At 38.3% G+C, this 23,924-nt stretch overlaps 2 protein-coding genes across 3 annotated transcripts in view; one reads left to right on the forward strand and one right to left on the reverse strand.

Moving 5' to 3' along the window:
• LIX1 (limb and CNS expressed 1) overlaps positions 1–9,791 on the forward strand; it is a 57,099-nt gene extending 47,308 nt beyond the window's left edge. For both annotated transcript variants that reach the window (XM_058726378.1, XM_058726386.1), the window contains 2 exons: positions 4,868–4,945; positions 6,849–9,791. In XM_058726378.1, the coding sequence (XP_058582361.1) occupies positions 4,868–4,945; positions 6,849–7,136 (366 nt within the window). In that variant the 3' untranslated portion in view covers positions 7,137–9,791. The remainder of the gene's footprint in view (positions 1–4,867; positions 4,946–6,848) is intronic.
• A 3,878-nt stretch (positions 9,792–13,669) lies between these two features.
• The window catches only part of LOC131509999 (2'-5'-oligoadenylate synthase 3-like), a 31,877-nt gene continuing 21,622 nt past the window's right edge, over positions 13,670–23,924 (reverse strand). Inside the window, exons 7-9 of the mRNA XM_058726449.1 lie at positions 19,454–19,640; positions 16,033–16,242; positions 13,670–15,541 (exon numbers count right to left, since the gene is read on the reverse strand). Of these exons, the coding sequence (XP_058582432.1) occupies positions 15,385–15,541; positions 16,033–16,242; positions 19,454–19,640 (554 nt within the window). The 3' untranslated portion in view covers positions 13,670–15,384. The remainder of the gene's footprint in view (positions 15,542–16,032; positions 16,243–19,453; positions 19,641–23,924) is intronic.

Raw genomic sequence — 23,924 nt, forward strand, 5'->3', positions numbered from 1 at the left:
CATCTTTGCTAAATTCTCCAGGTCGCCTTTTAAAACCTCATCCCATAAACAAATTTCCTCTTAAATCCATTCTCTTGGGTGGGGAGATGGTGCCCACCTGTTTTTCAAGTTCTCCATTTACAGTGTTTGTTTTTCTTATTTCTGATGAATCACAGAACCAAGAGAGTCTCCCAGACAGAGTTCTAGAGAGAAGCAGCATGCATTTTCTCCCCACAAAGTAGCTGAAAGGGCAAACATTGTTCCTAATAGGAGGCAACACCAGGAAGCACTGAGGACAGAGCCCAGCTGGTGGTGGTTTAAACTAAATGAATGACAAATTGAACCAGGAAAACTGAAGAATGAAAGCTGCAATTTGCACTTTTTCCTAAAGATGAAGAAAACACAGGGCTCGATTCTCCATTTGATTTCAAATTTATTTTACTGATCAGAACTGGCTACATAATTCTTGGGGCCCATACAAGATAAAAATGCAGGGCCTTTTAAAAAAAAATTGCTAAGAATTTCAAGTCGGTGGAGACTTAAATCAAGCTTGGGGTCCTGTGTGACTGCACAGATCACAAGTTCATGAAGCTGGCCTTGTCCCTGAGACAGACTCACCAGAAGGGATGACTAGAAAAGGAGAATTAAGCATTCACCTCAGGCACAAAATTTAAAGGAGTTTCAAAAAACTCAATGACAAAGACAATATTATAATGCACTATTTTATTTTATTCTTATTATTTTTTTTTAGAGAAAGAGAGTGCAATCAAGGGAGGGGGCAGAGGGAGACAGAGAATCTTAAGCAGGCTCCACGCTCAGCATGGAGCTCAATGTGAGGCTTAATCCCACGACCCTGAGATCATGACCTGAGCCAAAACCAAGAATTCTACTCAAGTGACTGTGCCACCCAGACACCACTATACTGTGCCACCCAGATACCCCTATAATGTAATATTTTAAAAACTCAAAATGAATGTGTGAAAATTCATAACAAACAAATATCACCCTAGTCCCAACCCAACTTATAGGCCAGCTTCTTGTTTACCTGTCAGCCTACCCAGACTCCCCAGGCTTCTAGGTCAGCCACATAACAAGAAGCATGGCACAAAGACATGAATAAGGAACAGGTCAGATAGCTCACCAAACATATTTCCTTTAAAGTGATGAGGTTTTGGAGCATCTGGGTGGCTCAGTTGGTTGGGCAACCGACTTCAGCTCAGGTCATGATCTCACGGTTTGTGAGTTCGAGCCCTGCATCAGGCTCTGTGCTGACAGCTCAGAGCCTGGAGCCTGCTTCAGAGTCTGTGTCTCCGGCTCTCTCTACCCCTCCCCTGCTTGCACTCTGTGTCTCTCTGTCTCTCAGTAATAAACATTAAAAAAAAAAAAAAATTAAAGTGATAAGGCTTTGACAGGTAGAAAACAAAACCATGAAAACCAGGCAGCAGGGGATTATGATGACCTAGGAAGAGAATCCTTAGAGAGGCCCACAGCAGCCCTCTCCTTGCTCTCCTTGCCAATCTGCAATAATGCAGGGATTTCTGATGGAATCAACGAGAGGCATACAAGGATTTCCTGGGGTTAAGAGAAGGGCTCAAACAGCTTCGGGAAGATTTGAGGATAGTAAAGGTGGTCTTATGAAGGAAAATAAAGAAGTAGGACAGGAAGAATGTGGAAATATTTCAATATACTTTACATAGTGATGATAAGATTAGCATCTCTACAAAGGAAGGCAATGACTAGATTGGGATGTAATGTAAGAAGGCAGAAAGAAGGTCATCTTCCCTGTGGGATTTTAGGAACAAAAACAGCACTGAGAAAGAGGCAGTTGTGTTACTGCTGCAGCAAAAACTCCTTGGGGATGGAATAGAAATTTGGACAAACCATAAGGGGTAAGGAGGAGGGCTCTTCCACAGTGAAAAACAGTTCAAGTCTCTGTGGGGAAGTTTTTGAGAGATGTCGGTTGCCAAGGGACATGGGAACAGTTTTTGGCTCTGTTCATGGCAGAATTGTGGGTGCTAAAGTCTTAGGAGGACTGCTGGGTGGAATGCCAAGAGTTTATCTGGAAAGGGGACAGTAGTTAGTGTATAGATAAGAATGAGAGCTTAGAAGACATTGGAGGAAGAATATGTTACTAAGGCAAAAATTGTAGGATGGTGGAATTAAGAGCCCTGTAGGCTGTTTCTCAAACTGGGCCACAAGGACAATATCAAGAGGGCTGTTGAAAGTCACAGAAGAAACTCACTATATCTTTCTGGGTTTTACTGAGTGTAACCATTATAAACTTGGGTTGGGGGGAAAGTGGAGGAGTGGAGGTGGTATGCATTATTTTAAAAAACGGATATATACACTAGAATACAAAATAAAACATGAAACGGAAAGAGATGTCTTATTTGGAAATAGTGGCCCTCCTGTAATATCACAGAGACTGTTTCCTATCAGGACATAAAAAGTGTTCCTTTTCATTTTTATGGCTACCAAGTCTCTAGTGAGTAGGTTTAAAGGTACAATGAGAAAGGTAGCACAGATTTACCCTCTTCAGTCACTGGGGTTACCTTGCTGAGAAGCACAGGGGTGAGAAGCAGATTACATAAGATTTAGCTGTAGAACAAACCCACTCTCACTTTTCCAAATTATCAGAGTGACATGACAGACTGAAAATCTGGACCAGGGAGAAGTGGAAAAGAGAGGGCATAAGAGGGGCAGCTTCCCTGAGCAGTGGAACCAAAGCCCTAGGCAGATAGTGGCATCTCTGTTTGGGGTAGGAGGAGTAATTCTGCTGGTATCCATGAATTATTTTAATTAATAGAAACACATGGTTTTGCTTTTACTGAAGTCTCTACGGGCTCTTTGAGTGCTTACTTGAATAATAGAATGTAGACAAAACTCCAAACTGAAAAGAAGGGAAAAAAATTACATTCTACTGGCAATTTTAGACATAAGAATGGTGATATTTGCTCTTCTGATCATCTTATAGCTTTAAAATTCAATAATTTTAAGATTTCTGAAATCTTAGAATGCCTTAAGTATCTTCATTTTCATAATTTAAGCTTCTTCCTGAGCAAGCAGAGGTAAAGACAAAACAATCAGCTTTTTTAAATGGTCGGTAGGACATCTGTCTCAAAGTTAAGTTTTCATAACTAGTGTCATGACCAGGAATTTCCTTAATTGCATTGTGTGTGTGGTTTATGCTGTTAATCCACAATGGGGGGGGGGTAGTCTCTCTGACCAAAAATGAAAAAAAATGCAGATAATTTCACTGGAAGACGCATTAGGAAAATAAAATCTTCAGTATGTGTATATAGTTTACCTTGCCCTTCATATCATCAAGGGAAAAGATGCTGATAGAAACTCAATGATGTGCTCAGCCCCAGCCACTGGATATAGGGACTGTGGATTGGTTTTAAGGTCAATTACACTTTATTACCCATATTTGTATGCATTTTCTTGACTGAATTTATAAACATAGGAGAATTTTACAGTTTCTGTGGTTTGTCAATTATATGTTATCTATATTTACTTTTTGGCTAAAATTTAAATGGTTTCTTTAATATGTAATATTGTCACATGATTCAAAGCTCAATAGGTAACACAGAATGTCAGAGGGAGATCTCCTTCCCCATCCTTCCAGACATTCCTGTTCTCTCCCCAGAGACAACTATGTTACCCAGTTCTTTTGTATCTTGCCAGAACTCTCCTGGCATTTACAAGCAAACATTTATAAGGGTTTTCTATTCTTTTAAATCAAATACCAGCACACAGTATATGTGTTGTGCATCTTGCTTTTCTTTTAACACCACATCATAAAGACTCTTTATACTAGAACCTGGAGAGCCTTCTCATTCTCTCTCCATGAATGAAAGTATTCAGTAGCAAGAATATATTGTAGGGGAGGAAAATAATTTTCCTTCTACCCTTATGAGTTCTTAGCTGAGACCCCTGCAATCAAAGACAGATTAACATAAGAAAAACAGAAGTTTATTAGCATATATACCTCACATATACATGAGAGATACTCAGGGAAAAATAAGTATCTTCCTGAGGTGGCTTGGAATTTATGATAAAATACCATCTTGATAGGAAAAGGGGAAGCAGGAGATGTAGGCCTCTTAGGGGATAGCAAATGATTTTTAATAAAGATGAATGGGCCCTTAGTAGAATAGATAGGATGTATAATACTTTGTGACAGAGTTTGTTTGGGTATGGTGTGGACCTCCAGTTTCCTTTTCTGTAGTAAGAGTTGGTCTTCCCTGGTTGATAAAATTCCTCAGGAGGAGATTTATCAAAACAAGTTCCTTTTGTCTTTAGGCAGATAAGGGGAGTTCAGGGAAAGACTGTCTCTGCATTTGATGTTTTTCAAGTGCTTCTGGCTTAAAATAATCAATATACCAAAATTTGGTATATTTGTCATGTTTTGGAATGACATGTCCTAAACTTATATTTTGGAGTAGCATATTCTGCTACCCTTAAGTTTCATACTTTTTAAAACCATTTCCTTAAAAATGAGCATTTAACATATTCCCAGCCTCAGGCAATTTCAAAAACAGTACAATGAATAATTTTGCCTGCACATCATTCTGAGATATGCTGGTATATTTAGATAACTTCTTGAATGTAGAGTTGTTACAGTATATGTATTTTTAATGTTGAAAGATATTTTTCAACTACTTAGTCATTTTATTGTGCAAATATGGATGTGGCAGAGGAGGGAGGAAAGAATGCTCGAGAATCTTGGAGACTCTGGTGTTTGAAAAGTCTCAAAATTTTCTGATGATATTGTGTATTCTATTTTCCTGAGATAGTTGGGGATCAGAGTTATGCCCTACCCATCTCTCACACTTTCTTTCACATTTCTGCTTTGAGATTAATGACAGGTGTTTGGGTTTTGTAGGAGCTGATGACCATTTTCCAACTACTGCACTGGAATGGAAGCCTAAAAGCCCTTCGTGAAACAAAGTGTTCCCGACAGGTGAGATTTTCCAATCAAGAACAGTTTATGTCATAGAGACTGAGCAGATGGCTTGTCATTTTCCTAGATTTCCTTTATTTGGATTTTTCTCTGTTTAAATTTGGTAACTTTATTTATTAAGAGCAGAAGATACAGGAAAAAAATATATAAAACAATCTATTTGAGTCAGGGACTGACCAACTAGGCATGCTAAGAAGAATATTGCCTGGACATGGGATTCATTTAGCTACCTGTACTAAATGCCAGAATGGAGGGATCATTAAGACAGACTTGATTTCTAAGTCAAGTGCTAAATCTACTCTACACACCTGCCCAACCTTAGAATTTGTGCCTTCACCGGAATCTACCCCCAAAACGAAGAGCACACTGTATACACTGTATGTTAGCCAACTTGGCAATAAATTATATATATTAAAAAAGAATTTGTGCCCTCTTCTGTTCTCGAATGCAGAAAGAAATTTGAGAATGTACTGTTTCTGAACTGCTTCACTGAAGAATGGTAAAGTTATCCACTAAAAGTCCCCAAAGGGCAACAGAAATGATTATAAAGCTGGGCAAGCTGGCATTCAGTCACCTCAATTTTTTGGTTTGGAAGTTTCTTCCTTGTTTTTCAGAAATGGGGTCTCACTATTTCTTTGTTACCTATGAGAAGCACCCTTCCCCCCTTTTTTTAATGGCAAAGGCAAACCCTCTCCTGTGTATTGAACAGCTTTCACCTGCTATCTTCCAATATTTATGCTTTCTTTGCTTTCTTTATGCACCATTAGACTTTGAAAGATGGCCATTTATTTTTGAGAATTTGCTAACAGGAATTTGTATGAGGAATAAAGCCTCTACTAGTCAGCTAGATGTGGGCGGATATAAGAGTTTTCCATGCACTGCAGCCCCAGGAGTTTTTAGTTGTTCTTTGGTTAGAAAGTCTGGCTTTCAAAATGTCAAAGATGGAAAAGAAATAAGTAGCTGACAATGGTTTTGGCTATTTTTTTTTTCTTTTCCTTTGATTTTATAAAAGGCCTTTGAAACTCACTGGGTTAGTTATAAACACTTTTCCATGGTTGTTTTTAATTTGTTAAGGTCATAAATAAATACCATATGTTCTTGAAAATAAAAATAAGCAAAGCATCCACTCTACAAGATCTTCTTAAAGTGTATCCATCAAACCCATACATTATGTTACAATGTATTGGCAATTTTTTTCACATGAAAATTGACAGGTAGTGGCCAATTTTTAATTGCAGAAGAAATACTGTACATGAAGTTACCATTATATCAATAATGATAATGCCTGTGTTCCACAATACACTTTTAAAGTTCTATTTGTAGTTGCTGTGAGCCATTTGGACTGTCATCTATCTTCCTTAAGCTAACAAATTGACTCTTGTTAGGAAGTGGGCTCTCCTGGTTTCTAAGTCTTGTCCTGATTCAAAGCCTCCTGCTTTCTGCAGGGGGTGAGACCAAACCCAATTATACCCTAATCTTTCCATATAACTGTTTCCATCTCTCCGTCTTGCTGAAGGAGAAAATCCTGGGCAGAAGAGTTCAAGGAATAAATGAGGTAATATCCATGTGTGAAGGAATGCATTTTCTAAGGAAGACATTTTCTAGCAACGTCAGAGTTCTGTTGTGAACATTATTGAGTCATTCTTGGTGGTAGTGTTTTGACTTAGCCTGAAGTGACCTTGCTTTGCTTGACCAGCTTGGCCCTTCATTTGCTTTAAGAAGTATATCATGGGATTTGGTTTCCATGTGTAAACATCAGAGAGGTTCAGTTATTGGTAAAACCTGTATGAATGTGGATGTGGGGGGTGGCAGGGACAAAGGAAATGAGGTTTTGGAAAGCCATGAACACAGGTGCCTTTGTTGCTCTTCATTGACACTCTGGACTTTGTCTCTTGGCTTCCAGGAAGTCATCTCCTACTATTCCCAGTATTCCCTAGATGAAAAGATGCGCAGCCACATGGCCCTGGACTGGATCATGAAAGAGAAGGAATCTCCAGGAATTCTCTCTCAAGAGCTACGGATGGCCCTGAGGGAGTTGGAGGAAGCCAGGAAAGCAGGACAAGAACTGCGTTTTTACAAAGAAAAGAAAGAAATCCTGAGTTTAGCCCTGACTCAGATCTACAGCGATCCTGACACCTCCTCACCCAGTGATGATCAGCTGAGCCTAACGGCTCTTTGTGGCTACCACTAGCAAGGCTAGGTTCCAGCTGGCCTGAGGTTGGCAGAGGCTGGACTCTAACATTAGGAAGCTCAGTGAAGGAAGTTGTTGGAGGCTTTACCACCTACAGCTACCACCTGAAGGCTGTACTAATTCTTCCCACCCATTCCATTCATAAACTCTCAGAGTAATAGGATCCTTACAGGTCCCAACAATTTTCCCATCACACTTTCAAGAGTTCCTCCTCTTACTGAAAGGATGGAGACAGAATTGTTTGAAAAACATTTCCCAGGTTTGGCTCTAACCTAAAGTCCTGTTGACATGTGCCTTCCTAGATTATGTATGTTGTTTTAAACAATGGGCCAGTGTAGCATCCCCCAAAAGAACACCAGCTGGGACTGGGGAAAGTAGCATGAAAGCAATTTTTTAAAATAGTTGGGATTAAATAAACAACATAGAAAATACACATGGGTCAGAATTTCTTCCTAAGCTTTATAAACTAAGAGACACTTCTACTCTACTAGGTAAAATCCAAAATTCCAGTGGCAATTTTATCTGGACATCCCACTATCAAAGATCTAAAGTGGTAATAGTGAAAATACGTGATAAATTTAACTTGGCTTAAAATGCCAGTTATGATAATTTTTTAAAAAATCCACACTCTTCGGTATGGGGATAAATTTCACCTAGAATAGTACTCCTATTCCTCAAGAAGAATTAGTATCTAATTTTAATGAGTCCTGCAAACAGTGATGTTCATTTTTAACTTGCAAATAGATAACTCAGGTTGATTTGTTTTTATTTTTGCCACCACAGTCATCTATGTATCATGGAGACAGTCACTGGATTTTGAAAAATCATTAGCTTTTAACAGTGCTTGCATTTGATTGTTTCTCGTGGATTAGAGAGAAGGAGTCTTTAACTGTCTTTATTTTTGTTCAAGAACATAAGCCAGGAGTAGTTCAAATGTAGTGTCATTTCCAAGTTTTAATTAGACATTGTCATCTCTCTTTGAAAATGGCTTGGGTCAATTAACTGATTAGAAAACCAAAAGCAAATACAGACCAATTTGTAGATAGTTTCTGGTCACTCAAATTTAAGAATGGCAGCAGTGTGAATTTTAGACATTTGTAGGAATTTCCAACTTTATAACATAAAAAGGATTATCTTGCATTTAGTCCAATAATTCAAAATAAAGGATACAGTTTTTTCAATGTTAAGTAAGATTTCTTTTTCTTCATGTTTAAGTGAATGCAAACTAACGTTCCTGAAGGCTAAAACCATTATATTTACATTAAAGTTTACAAAAGCATGATAGCTTAACTTCATATATAAATATGTGCAGATGTAATTATCACTCCTTAAGTCCCCATGAAAACTATATATATGGATCATGTATTTTGGAATTAGCCTTTAAAATAAAAAAAATTAATTTCAGATATCATATTTCTCACACCAGGGGAAAATTTAGCTTCTTACCTACTGCCTTACTCTGTCATGAAAGGTAATACTATAAATATTAGATAAATTTAATTTAAAAATATTGTGTTAACAAATGTCACATTTCTCCCCAAAATGAGGCTAAGTGTCACCTAGAATAAAACTAAAACTATATTCCCTTATAATCCTAAAAAGAAATTCGAATTAATGTTTGCAAGTTGAATAAATTTTAACATTAAGGAAACTTTCTGTTAAAAGCAATTTTTTCATAAAGTCATTACTCTTTATCATTTCATAAAACCGTAATTTCCCATGTTGGGTGTGATTATAGGTAGGTCCATCTTTGCTGCATTTACAGCTTTTGACCATGACCACCTAAAGCTGACACCATCTAATTAGATCCAGGAAGGGGAATCAGCAAGGAAAATGTTAAAATTTATTCTTTGCTCTATAATTAGAAAACTGTACCTATTACGTGAACTAAAAGCATTGCCCTTGGCCAATGGCAGTTTTCCCACCTGGTCAGAACTGCCCACTCTTCCTGGAATGGTATGGAACCTATAGCAAAAGAAACAAAATTCAGAATCTCTGCCATTGCTGGAGCCTTTTAATGCTCATTTATAGCAAATCAATTTTAGCTAAGACATAAGGGCTGCCAGTACATCACTTAAACATTTATAATTCCAGACCTAAGAAGAGCCATGTTGAAAAGCAAAGTAGATTCTTCTTCCTCTTTTGTATCTTGTTCTCAGTGATACACTGTGTTGAAGGGGATTAAAGTGGAAGATTCTCTATTTTAAATATATGGAGTTCTGGGTCCTAAACTTTTGTGGTTATAATGCCTTTGAGAATCTGATGAAAGCTATGGACCTTCTCCTAGGAAAATAGAGTGAAGCATATACCTTCAAATTTATGCAAACAGTTTCAGAGAGTTTGTGAACCTCCCCAACGTCCATGGATTGCTCTGTCCAAGGACCTCCAGTTTAGAATCTTGAGTACAGACTTATAGTCTCAGACTTTTCAGCATGGATCCAAACTAGCTCAGACCAGCCCTGTGTAGCCTATTTCTAAGATAAATGTTATCATTCTTAAATACAGAATTGTACTGCATTTTGACAAGAATGGTTTAATCTTCACAAAGTCCAAATATACCAAATTGCTATGAAAAAACAGCTTAAAACAAACTAGTCACTAAGTGTGTGAACCTATTAGAATATTGTCAATCTAATAAAGACATTATTCCTCTAATGATCAGAATTTGTCCATTTGTTCAAAAGCTGTAGTTCACTGATACATTTTCCATTTAATTTATTCACTTACCTCTAGAAAAGGAGAATAAAATCACAGATAGTCCTGAAATGCTATACCATAATCAACTATGAATCTAATCATCTTTGTCTCAGGAAAAAGAGAAAGAAAGAATAAAGGTTTAACACTTCCCTGTTTCTTTCGGGGAAGCTTTTGAAGACAACAGTATTATCATAGTTGACTTCATCTCTAAGATACTTTAGAGAATTCTGAGTTATATCATGCCATGTCTTTCTTTCTTGCCATGGACAAAAGAAGCCAGACTAAGAATATTTTCATTATCCTTGACTATATTTAAAAGTAAACACTATTCAAGATATTATCACTTTTATATCATTGATACTTTTTTGTTCTGCCTTGCAGAAATGCAAGTATCAAGTTTTCTTCTATGGTGTCTATGGTGTAAAAGAGTGAATACTGTTTTCAGCCAGGGTCCTAGGAAAAAGAAAATCATTTTTTTTTTCTACCACAGTGGTTCTCAACTCTGGCTGCACATTAGAAATACCCAAGGAGCTTTAAAAATTCCAAAATGTCCAGATTATACCCTGACCAATGAAATCAAACTCTCTGGAAGTGGGGCCCAGGCATCAGTATTTTTTAAAGCTCCCCAGGTTGTTTCAATGTGCAGCAAGGTTTGAGAATGACTGCTCTATCCACCAAGGTCTGGCTCAGAGGTCTATGACCTAACTAGTGGAAGCTATTATTCCACTTGGCCTAGGCCCCAATTCAAATGTTGAGTTCTTTTGAGCTAGGTAGAACCAAAACCTTCAGCTTGAGCAAGAGGATCTCCTGGAGCCCAGAACTAAAGAGGGGCAAGCACCTGCATATCCATGCGCATGCGTGTACACACACACGCGCACACATGCACACACACACACACACACACACACACACATACACTGTATCTTAGCAGTACATCCACGTTCTGCCCCAGGGTCCAGGCTTTCTTTCTCAAATATGGTACGTAAAATATCTACACCAGAATCATCAGGGGGTACTCATTTAAAACTTCAAGTTGCTGGGCCACACCCCGGACCTGCTGACCAAATTACAGGAGAAGGTCTGGGTTATTTACCACTTCACCAGGTGTTTCTGATCACACTTAAATTTGAGCTCTTTTGGCCTAAAGCTACCTAACACATTTTTAGTAGGCAGAACAGCCCTGCCCCTTCTGACATAACTAGCCTCTTGGTGTAGAGTGCAGAAAGGAATAAAGAAGAGAAGGGAAGGTTATCTCTATCCTTTCTGGAAGGAAGCTGGAGAAAAACAGAAGGGGCACAGAGATATGGCTGCCTTTTCTCTACCAAAAGAGCAGCTCCCACTCTTTTATCACTTTGGCCTTAACATTTGGAATTACTTTTAATCCCTTTACTAGAAACTGTGGAAATCTCTTTTAGCTCACAGTTAAAGCTACTTCTTTAAACCTGACTAAACCCTGGTAGCACTTTGTTCCTTGGAGCAAAGTAGGCTGTGGGAAAGGCAAGCAGAAGCTTCTTGAAAGCTGTTGAGTCTCTAGAGGTTTAGGAGTGAAAATCCCAGATTGCAATCTATTTTTAGCAGTTCCCATTTTAGCAGCAATTATGTTCCACAAATACATTTGTAAGTCAATTGTTCAACCCTGAAGGCGCATTTTTCTTTAGGAGCAATGTCATATATGGTGGCAAGTTTCCCAGACTAGCCTACATAAGCAGTAGGGTACCCCAAATATTGATCTCTGGACCTAATACCTCTCCAGGTTGAAAGAGGGCAGGGGAGGGTGGAACAAGGACAGCTGAGGCTAGGGCATAGTATTGAAAACCTCCCGAGGCATATTTCTCATCCCCAAATTTGTTCTCCCGGCTCTTTATTTTCTCCTTGCTCCTCCATAGATTACCTTGCCAATACACCACCCACTGCCATCACTTGCTGCTTCTTATGATCATGGTTTCTTCTACTTTCTGACTTACTGAAGTAGAGAGGTGACTTTTTACTGCCCTCTTACAAACTCTTTGAAAATTTCTAAGAGGTGTTATCACTAGAAACAGGAACATTTTTGTGACCTCAAAATGTCAGTTACTAAGCTTCTCTGCAGACTGTTTTCACCAGGGCTGGTGGGGAAAAACATAGACACACAAAGCAGGACAGGCTTTGGACAGGCTAGCCATGGAACCTGTCCCATTCCCCCATACTCCTAGATTTCCTGCTTTTTGGTGTTCTCATTAGGTTCCACATGACACTGCCCCATCCTGATCACAGCTGCCCCATAACTAGCCAGTGATTCTGAGTAATCTGGCTCAAAACTCCAAAATGGACTGATCAGTCTGTCCTCTCAGGAATGTGAACTAAGAAACATGAAAAGAATTTGCCAGTTTGAGTTGGGAGGTGAAGTTGGAAGAGTCATGTTCATGAAAGTGATGGTTTGTGCAAGCTGAAGTGAGGAGAAGGAACCATGAGTCAGTAGAGGAAGCTGGTCAGTAGAAAGAAGGGACACTGGTTGGTGCAGAGAGCAGATGCAGGGAGAGGTGGAGAGGCAAGGAGAAGGTGAACACAGGAACCCCATGAGAGGATGGCAAGAGCTGTGTCTCAAGTGCCCTGCAATAAAGTTTCTTATTCTTTATCTGAGTGGATCACATACCTTGCAACCAAGGAAACCATTCAGAGCAAAATCATACTCTATTATTCTGGATTTTTTATCCTCAGCATAGACCCAAAAAAACTGACATCAGAAAGAGCCTCTTCGAATGATAAACATGCTGCTGAGGAAAGTAGATTTAGAACTTGGGACAGAGATCACCTTTCCCCACTCACTCCCCTTCCCCCTCCAATGTGGCCAGGAGTCCTCCCAGCTCTGAAATAAGTTTATGTATCCTATGCTGATCATCCTGCCCTTGCTGCACTGTGTTCTCACCTTCCACAGGAGGTATGACCACAGAGGGAAAATAGAACTCTATTTTTAAAAAGACAGAATTCATAATCTCAAATGACTGTTGTCTTCTTAAAAAACTGGTTACCTTCTCTAACAATCCTCAAGAATGCTGTCTTTGGCAAAGACATTCCTGTCATGAACTCCTCTTTGGAAATGGTCCTCTGAATCCATGCAAGCAAAGGAAGAAAAGCAGTTTCTTTTGTTGGCTGAAAGCTTCTTGCCATCCTGAACTGACTAGTTTATTTTAACAACTGGACTATTTAGATCAACTACTTAGCAGGTGCTCAATGAATGTCTCTTCAGTAGAAATTTGTTAACACTGTGTTGGTGCCTTCCTTACTCCTTGATGATGAGTTAATTCATTCACCAGTCTTTCTCTCTTCTACTAGACTAGTCAGGACTCACTTGATTGTAAGGTAGAAATCCAAATAGAAACCACTAAGCAAAAGGAGAGTTTATTGGCTTGTGACACAAGAGTCCCAGGATAGTTTTTGCTGCAAGTACATCTGGGTCCAGGAGCACAAACCGGGACTTGGTCTCTCTCATGATATAGACATGTACATAAGTGTGCACATGTGTATCATTGCTCATTTCTCAAATCGGCTTTCTTTTGTGTCGGCCTCATTATTAGGCCTGCTGTCCCCTGGAGCGGCAAGATGGTGACCAGTAGTGTCATGCTTCCCTCATAGCAGCAGAAGAAATTCTCTTCCCAGCAGTTCAAACCCAAATCCCAGAACTGAGCGCTATTGTGGTGTTTCAGTTCAAACAATCACTGTGCCAGGCCCGAATCACATGTCTGTCCCCATAGAACTAGTGGTTAAGTCATCCCATCTAAACAACTTAGATCTCGTGGAGGAGGGGGAGGAGTCACCTGAGGTGGATATGGGTGCAGTCACCAAAATGAGGAAAGATGGACATTTCCCAAGACATTTTATTTATTTATTTATTTTTTTAAAATGTATTTATTTATTTCAAGAGAGACAGAGAGGATGAGTAGGGGAGGGCAGAGAGAGAGGGAGAAAGAGAATCCTAAGCAGGCTCTGCGCTGTCAGCGTGGAGTCCCAGGCAGGGCTTACACTCACAAACCACGAGATCATGACCTCAGCTGAAACCAAGAGTCAGAGGCTTAACCGACTAAGCCACCGAAGTGCACCTCCTAAGACATTTTAAAAATATTTCTCCTTGAGAGTCTTCAGAGACAGAGTGAACAATAGAACAAATGCAGTTTCTTCAACCTGTAATTGGGTAAGAGGATTCTGGGTAGATGAAAACAACAGATGTCCACTATGAATACATTGTACCATTTCCAAAAATCAAATCCACCCTCAAAGGACAAATTTTGTCACCATTAAGGATGTTCAAAAGAACATTCTCCCCTGAGGGGAAGTCCAAAAGTGTTTCCAGACCAATCACATCACTGGAATATAAGCATACAAGTTCTCTGAGGACTCGCCTGAAGGGGCCAGTGCTCATTTATATGTAAGAGTTCTGTCATGTGGATAAGCCTTATCACTCGCATTAATCTGAAGTCACACTTCATACATCTTCCATGCTGATGAATTGTTGCTATGCAAGTGAGTCAGGAAATTTCCTCTGGTCTATTTCTGGTGGGCTCTGGCTTTCATTATCAGTGGCCGCTAACGCTACTTAATAGAAAGGAAAACAGCTGATACCACCAATTGAAAACAGTTGTTGCAGAACTGGACAGTTCAATAGCCCGAGTATTTTATTTATCCTTGCTTATGGCTAAGCACCTTGAAACCTTAAGAATGGCTCCACTCTGACCCCTGAGTCGTGACATAGGCAGTCATAAAATGATTTGGGAACAGTTTATTTTGAGGCAATCCACTGTGTTTTTTCCAGATATTTCCATCTTCCCATGTATTCATTTGTAAGTTTATGTCTGGAAGCGAATACACCATACTTAATGCAAGCAGGTTTTCATAGGGAAATTTTGAAAACACAGGTGACCCAATGAAATACTAGGTTACCAGGGGAATTGAAAAGTCAACCTGAAATGATAGTGAATTAAAACTAAAAAATGGGAGTTATTTTACCCTTTCAGATAATTGTCTCTCAAATGACCTGGGAGTTTTATTTATTCACTGTGGCTACTTAGATTTTGTTTTAATGTTTTTTGGTCATGAGACCACCAAAGAAACAAATCCAAAACATGGGGGAGGATGTTTCATTTCTCCTAAAGGTTGAAATAGATCCTTTTATCTTAAATGATGACTTACATCAGTATGTTGATTAAAGATTGGGTCACTAATATGGTGAATTAGAATAAGACAAGCTTTCTTCCTGCTGCCTTTCGTCCAGAGCACTCTCACTGGGAATGTGCTTTGTGTCCTTTATATTTTCTTCATAGAAATCTAGGACAGGGGTGCCTGGATGGCTCACTCAGTTGAACATCCAACTTCAGCTCAGGTCTTGATCTCACGATTCATGGGTTCGAGCCCTGCATCTGGCTTTGTGCTTCCAGCTCAGAGCCTGGAGCCTGCTTCAGATTCTGTCTCCCTCTCTTTCCTGTTCACACTCTGTCTCTGCCTCTGTCTCAAAAATAAAATAAAAAACATTTTAAAAATTAAAAAAAAAAAATCTGAGGAGAGTAGCTCCTTGTCCAGTTTACCAGTTGTTTGTGAAAAGCCAAGGGGGCTCAGCTCTTACTCTGCTGAAAAGAGGCTTCAATAGGCTATGCCTCGCCACCAGGGCAACCTCGTCCCAGGCATTGCAGGTGTCACATACGTTGACAGTAGGATTTACGGGGTCTAAAATGAATGGCCTACAACAAAACAAAACAGAACACAAAACTATTCATTTCTAAACTCAATTTCAATTTGTAGTATAGTGAGAAAGGGGAATGTCAGAGTTAAAAAAAGGAATTTGGTTAAGAACAGGACTCTTGGAAGGGTGGAAGCAAGTCCACGCGGGACTAATACCTATCAGAAAACAGCAAGTTGCTTCTGCCCTCCAAATCTGACTCCCTCTTATTTTTCCTCTTCACCTCGGGAAGCATTTCTTCCCTGGTTTCAGTCTTCAGTTACCTCCCCATTTGCCATCTACATCCACATTTGATTCATTCTACTCAAATTATTCTTAATTCACCCTTGAGAAGTAAGATTCTGTGAGAAGTAATCAAAGGGAATTGGCTTTGTGGTAATTAAGGCCTTCTCATTTACAATGAATGACAATAAAGCAACTCCTTGCTCCAGACTTTCTTTATGGTAAACATGCTTCTTATAGCCTAAGGGCATAGAGAAGATACATACTTACCTGGTGTGTTTCTGGTTAACCTTTACAAAAATGGGGAACTTGGGATGGTAGTGTCTGTGCCAAACGACATCAATTTCTGTGTATCGAACCAGAAGTTTGAGGACTGCCCTCATTCCCTGCACCAGGCTGAACAACAGCGGCTTTCCTGCCAGTTCCCAGATGTGAATTGTAAGGAGCTCCACTGTGTAAGAGGAGGGAAGTCTGCGGAATCTAGACACACAGAACGAAGGGTTGTCTACTTCCCTTAACCCAGAAAATGAAGACAGATTTATTCACTTACGAGAAAAATTTAAGCTCAGAAGACAGTTTATAAAACAAGAAATTCTCTTTTCAATCTCACTGTTTATCAAACAATTTTTCCACCAATGAGATGGACCAAATATAAAGAATTATGATATCTAACATTGGTGAGTTTGTGAGAAAAGAGACACTCTCACATTCTATTGGTGAGGATGTAATTTAATACAGTCTTTTTTTCTAAATTAAAACAGTCAACTCTACTAAAATTTGGTATGTTCCATCGCTTTGGTCAGCATTTTTCACTTCTACTCATTCTGTAGAGAATGTGGCTAGTCTGACTTGGGCACACACTGGATTTTGAAGACATATTTAAAAAAGGAAAATACTCATAATTTTTACATTGATTGCCTGTTGAAATGATAACATTTTGGATATAGTGGCTAAATATATTATTAAAAGTTAACTTCATCAGTGCTTTTTACCTTTTTATTTTTTTAATTGTTTTAATGATTATTTTAGAGAGAGAGAGACAGATCATGAGTAGGGGAAGGGCAGCAAGAGAGAGAAAGACAGAATCTGAAGCAGTCTCCAGGCTCTGAGCTGTTAGCACGGAGCCTGACTCTGGGCTCGAACTCACAAACATGAGATCATGACCTGATCCAAAGTCGGTTACTTAACCAACTCAGTCACCTAGGCACTCCTATATTTTACCTTTTAACGTGGGTACTAGAATATCTAATATTGCATATGTGGCTTGTATTTGAACATCACTGTACTTTGTAGTCATTAAAAGAAGGTAGCTCTCTAGGTACAGCTATAAAAAGATATAGATTAAATGAATAACAATGTTCATAGTGATACATAAACTACAAACCCATTTGTTCCTTGTTTTTAAAAAAAATTAAGCATATGTAAAAAACAAATTTGGCAGAATATGTCCTAAACATTGTTAGGGAGGTGGGAATTTGGAGTGAAGAAGGAAAATTTTCTTACATCAGTCTTTTAAACTGCAGCTTATGTACATCAGGGGAAAATAAAATAAAAATTAAAGCTAGGGGTTATAAACAAACTCATGGAAGAAAAAAAAAAAGATAGTTTCAGGATTCCATGTTGGTTGATATCCAAACACATATTTTGTTGCCTTGGCATTTATTAGCCAGTGCAATCTCTTTTGAGGACATATTGCAAAATCATGCAGTTCTTCCCCTAATAGCATGGAAATATTTTCTTACTATCATTATTGGTTGTTCGTTTTTATTTCAGTAAAGAAAATAGGAAAAACTAAAAGGAGACAAAATTTTCTGTCCTGGTAATGAAATAGCAAACCAGATTTCAGACTATCAATAATTTAGTTCTTACAATACTCCCTGAGGGGTTGACAGCAACAAACACCAGACTTCAAATCCATCCCCACTTGAACCAGCTGGTATTCCCAAGTGCCAAAAGGAAGTCATGGTTGAAAACCACTCAGGCAGAGGATGCTCTTCATATGACATGAGAGTAAATTTAGGGGGAAAAAACTTAATAAACATTAGACTATTTTCCCTCACATTTTACAGCACATTTACATCTGTACTTTCATACTTCTGATACATGTTCATACTATTTATTCTGTGTTATGTTTTAGTCGTTTAACATTGTTTCATGTAACTTCTTCCACATATTAATTACCGTGCTTCCCAAATTTGTCTTGAATAGTATTTCATCATATTTGTGTGCAAGTTTATTTGTTCTTCAGGGGCATTTTTTTGTTCTTTATCTTAAGCAGTACTATTCTGAATATATTTACACAAATTACTTCTTTAAATGCATTTATTTTCTGTAAGGTTAGTTCTCGAAGTATTTCTCATCTCTTTTCTTAAAAATCTCTATTTTTAGTACTTTTTTAGGACATATTTTTAATATAAATGACCTCAACTCTTTTTTGAAACCAACTAATAAATAAACTCTTTTTTGTCACTTTTATTATCACTTTTTTAAACTATAAAGGAATTACCTTGACAAATGGTTTGAATATTTTAAAATCCTTAACACATAATAAATATTTAATACAACACTACCAGATTACTTTCCCAAAATAGAAAACCAATTACCATATTATAACATATGTGGCCCAATTTCCCCCACAATAGCACCTTTTTAAGTATTAGAATTATTGTTCTGCTACGCTAAGAGATAAGCTACTTTGCAGGCCTCTAAATGCTCTCCGTTAAAAAAAAAAAAAAAAAAAAAAAAAAAAAAAAAAAAAAAAAACAAACAAACAGTGTTAGATTTCAAAACCAGGCCTATAATCTGACCAAGGATCTACTCAGGCAAGAAACTTTCTTTCTTGGTCTTCTGTTCTTCTATTTTTAATAATAAATTTTTGCTCAACCAAATGAGAAAAAACATATAGACTGTTCAGAGATGTTTAGATACAGGAAGTAATTATATAGAAATATATGTTTACAAAGTGACTAATGTTTTCTATGGTAAACATAAAAATATACAAAGTAAACAGTGGGTGATTCAGATGAACAAGTCAAGATTATTAGTAACTTTATACAAAGACAAAGAAGACATACTCTTTGTAGAAAGTGGCCATATATAAATATGTTATAGTAAATCTCCTGTCTCTGCTATTTCTGCCAAAAGGAGAATTCAAACAGATATATTCTATGTCTTTGTTATCAAAAGTTTATCTTAAAATACTCAAACCAGTCACTGTCTCCCTCACCTCCAATCATTATAAGTTAGAGCTTATTCCCAGCAAACGCAAGGAAAGAATCAAGAACATGCACAAAGCAACTTTTGAGGATCCCCCTTCTCTGAAAGACAACTCTGCCTCTGATAGAATTGGCTACAGCAGAAGGAACACTTGAAGCTCAAATTGAATTTCCCCTTTCTTTTTCCTGTGGCTTCGTTCTTTGCATCAATCCCTCTGGCTATGCCACTGAATATTTTTGTTTCTATTCTTTGGTTCCTACCAAACCATTATATTGTTTCAGAATAATGTAATACAGATGTTCCATATTCTAGACAGCCCTTTCTTCTCTCTCTCTCTCTCTTTCTCTCTCTCTCCCTCTCTCCCTATATTTCCCTCTCCTCTGCTTACCAAGGTAAGAGGTGGGGCCTGGAAGTATAAAGGAAAGGGATATGAAAAGAGGAAGGCTCACATGGTGCCCATGTGCTGGTTACATACTTATTTTCCTCGGTGGACTTGGCAAATGATGTCTTGAACCAATGTATCATTAAACGAATGAGCTCCTTCACCCTCACCACAGATGCCTTGACAAAATCCACTTGGTACGGCAAGAGGGCCAAGGCACACAGCTCTGCTGAGTCACTGTCGTTACAGAGGTACAGTTTGCGGTAAAGGTGTTTTAAATCTGTTAACACCAAGGAACAAAGACCGTTGTGGGAATTTGCTCCCTCTTCTTTTTTGGCTTCCCCAATACAAATGAGCTATGTTTCTCTGATTAATTAGATCTTGATCGTTTAAAACGAAAGTTGTTTTTTTTTTTTTTCTTTTTAGGAAAGTTATTCCAGTTTACTCAAGTAATTAAAAGAGAGAGCTTCAACATCATGATGCCTGAGCAATTCAAGTGAGCAAACTCTGATATAAGAAAATCTGATGAGGCAGATTTTCTGTCTATTCACACTGGAAGTTTATTTCCCAGAAGCAGATTTCAGTACCTTAGGCAAATATCATCTACATATAAACTAAATGTCATCAGACTCTCTGAACAATAACCTATATAATTCCCCTTGTTCAATATCTAAATTGTTCTTATTTGTATATATACTTGCAGAAGAGATTCTACCACCTGGACACGAGGGAATTAATTGTATTTATAAAGGTGGAAATGATTTTAAAGATGTATTCGGGTCAAATTTAAAACAAATAGTCCACTAATGAGGGAGGAAAATGAGATTAAATGGCAAGAAGGACCATCAATAGCTTAATACTACAACCTTATAAAACATCTCAGGTCATGCTTATTCTCTCTGTATGAAATATAAATGTTTAGTACCTTTTATCATAATCTATTTAAATTTTCCCAATTCAAAACAATTGGAAGTTCTAATATGAATTTATTTTAGACAGCCCTTACACATACCTATCCTTCTGCCCAACTAAATTGCACACAATGATACACTTGTTAATCATGGAAAATTTCACATCTACAATACGTATTTTAAAGTTAATTGGTTAGTAATTTTATGTTAGTTATAAAATATATTTTACATAAAGTAAAATACTGATGTGCCTTTATCTGGATCCCTAATCTCAAGCATATCTGTGCAGTCCTTTTATCCTGGTCCAGTTGTTTATGGCCAAATCAGAGATATAATAGTAGGTTGATTATCAACAGGTTAGAGAGTAAAATCAAATTACTATGATAAACATAAGCAAATAAATAGAGTTGTATATGGCACATATCTTATAAGGGCATATTATAACAAACATATTCTAGTCCCAAACCTCCAGGCAATAGTCATTTGAACTATTAAAAAAGACCTTTCAGTTTTACTCGGAGCTTTTCTCTGCCTTTCTTAGCAATCAGACTTGGCCAGAAGCTCAGATTTATGATCATAAAAGATAAAAGAAACAATAATTTAACTCAAATTTTGATATTCAAGAAGTGTGCCAGATACTTGATGACTTACTCTATTTATCTGATGAGATGTCATGGCTGACCTGGGGATAATCTACTCAAAGCCACTGGTATATGAACATTTCCCCTCCTTCAAAGGTCTTCACTGACAAGAACCCAAGTTTGTGGTCCCTAACTTATTTTTAATGCTTATGGTCTTCTATTTCTACTCTGTGTGACTTAGGTCAGTTTAAGAAACTTTAGTTTAGCATTATCACATCATCACCATTATTTGAAATACAGGAACACTTAGCTCCCTTGCTTTGAATCAAGTACTATTCTAAGTGCTTTATAATTATTAACACATTTACTCTTTAACATCCCTGAGATAAAGGAACTATTATTCTCTCCAGCTTGCAAAGGAGGAGGAGAGTCAGAGAGGTTAAGTAGGTGGCTCAAAGTCAGCATGGCCAAGAAGTTAAACCATCTATTGTCACCCTACTATCTTCTATTGCATGTTAGATCTGAGCCCAAACGCCTAATTAGTGGCTAATTCAATGGTTCTCAGACTTTAATGAGCACAAGAATCTTGTGGGGATCTTTTTTTTTTTTTTTTTTTTAAATTTTTTTTTTTTCAACGTTTTTAATTTTTATTTTTGGGACAGAGAGAGACAGAGCATGAACGGGGGAGGGGCAGAGAGAGAGGGAGACATAGAATCGGAAACAGGCTCCAGGCTCCGAGCCATCAGCCCAGAGCCTGACGCGGGGCTCGAACTCACGGACCGCAGATCGTGACCTGGCTGAAGTCGGACGCTTAACCGACTGCGCCACCCAGGCGCCCCTTGTGGGGATCTTTTGAAATGCAATTTCTGATTTAGTAGGTCTGGGATGGAACCCAAGATTCTGTATCTAGCAAGTTCCTAAGTGATGCTGATAGTGCTGATCTGAGAATCACATCTGGGGCAGGAATGTTGTCAATCATGGTCTTGTCAGATCTCATGGCTCTGGGCTGCATTGTAGCACATGGGCCACACTATTGATTGTGTAGCACTTATGTAAGGTGTGCAGGGAATGACATCAAGATTCCTGTGAAAACTTGATGTGATCATCTGAGTCTTGCTCTGGCAATTTTTAGCAACATTTAGTTGCCCACTAAAATTCCTTGGAATCCTAAGATTTGTTTGAATTGCTGGATTGTTGTTGTCCTGTAAAATCCACTCCCCATCATCAGTGGAGAATAGCAGGGTTACATAACAATTTCAGGATTTTTCAGTTCATTTCACACAGCTGTGCTCAAGAACTTAGGGGACTTAGAAGCCAGTGTAAAAATATGTTTATCTCCTCTGGGAGACATTTTAGCTCAAGAGCTACTGATACAGCCTCAAATCCTCAAGACACTTTCCAACGAACTGCTGTTGGCTAACAATTGTGCTTTTGAAGTCTGCACACAAGAGAAAGAATTAATTTGTACAAATACAAAAGCTTTATGAGCCTATGGTAAGACGTAAGGAGATAGAATCATCTTTTTTTTTTTTAATGTTTTATTTATTTTTGAGACAGAGAGAGACAGAGCATGAACAGGGGAGGGTCAGAAAGAGGGAGACACAGAATCTGAAACAGGCTCCAGGCTCTGAGCTGTCAGCACAGAGCCTGACGCGGGGCTCGAACTCACGGACTGCGAGATCGTGACCTGAGCCGAAGTCGTCCGCTTAACCGACTGAGCCACCCAGGCGCCCCTAGAATCATCTTTTTAAATAAATATTCATTGAGCTAATAAGCATTTTGCTACATGATTTCAAATTGAATCTCATATTTTAATTCTTGCAATATCTCTGTTTTTTAGATTTAAAAAAATGAGGTTTGAGATTTCCATGATTTACCTAAGGTCTCATAGATAATATAAAATAGATCTGGGATTTGGCTTCAAGCCCAGTGTATTCTTCCCATTATAGAACTTTGACATTGTATCAGTCTACACAGGATCTAGACAGTGTGAAGGACCTGGATTTATATCCCAGGCCTTGCACATACTGGCTACAAAACTGTGGGTAGTTTGCTTAAATTTTCTAAGGCTCAATTTTTTTTAAATATGTAAACTGGAGAGAGGGTCATTATTTTAGGTGTTTGTTTTGTTTTGTTTTGTTTGTTTTTTTGCAAACCAAATGGGATTCATTTAATGAGATTAATTTTAGGGCAATGAGAATTATGTATGGCATATAATAAGTGCTGGATAAATCAGAGCACTTTAAAAAAGTCTTACAGGATCAGCAAGATTATCAGAGCCAAGAAGGCTTAACTAACACTGCAGTATAGACCAAGATGTCACATTCCCTTTCCTGGTATCCTTATTTCAGAGTTCCCTATACTTCTGTCTTATTACAGATGATGTTATATTAAAATGACCTATTTATGGGGCACCTGGGTAGCTCAGTTGGTCAAGCGTCTACTTCTTGATTTTGGTTCAGGGCAGTCTCACAGTTCATGAGATCAAGCCTCGTGTCCATCTCTGCACTGACAGTATGGAGCCTGCTTGGGATTCTCTCTCTCCCTCTCTCTCTCTGCCCCTCCCCAGCTAGTGCATTCCTGCTCTCTCTCTCTCTCACTCTCTCAAAATAAATAAACAAACAACACAAAATAAAATAGCCTATGCATGTGTTTTCCCCTCCAGACTATAAACTTCATCATGTCTTATTCATGTTTGTACCCAATGGTAACACAGTTTCTAGACCGTGGCAGGCATGTATTGCATGTGCATTAACAAATTACAGCTCAAAAGAAGAGAATTTTAATGTGAGGAGCACATTGGCCAACAGTGCTGATTAGTAAAAGAACTAGCTCAAGAAAGTCAACCTGTTCCTCTGGGGTCTGGCTGAGAGGGTAGGACCAATGTTATGTTTAATAATTCTTTTTATTCCATGAATAGTTATTGAATAATACAGTACCAGGAACAAAGACAAATCTTATGCTCATGGAGCTCAAAACACTGTGGGAAGCCAAACCTGTACATAGTGACAGTATAGAGGATCATGCTGTGGTGGAGATATAGGGAGGATTCTGTGGGAAAGCAGAAGAGTC

The sequence above is a fragment of the Neofelis nebulosa genome, chromosome 1 (genome assembly GCF_028018385.1).
Source record: "Neofelis nebulosa isolate mNeoNeb1 chromosome 1, mNeoNeb1.pri, whole genome shotgun sequence".
Lineage (NCBI taxonomy): Eukaryota > Metazoa > Chordata > Mammalia > Carnivora > Felidae > Neofelis > Neofelis nebulosa.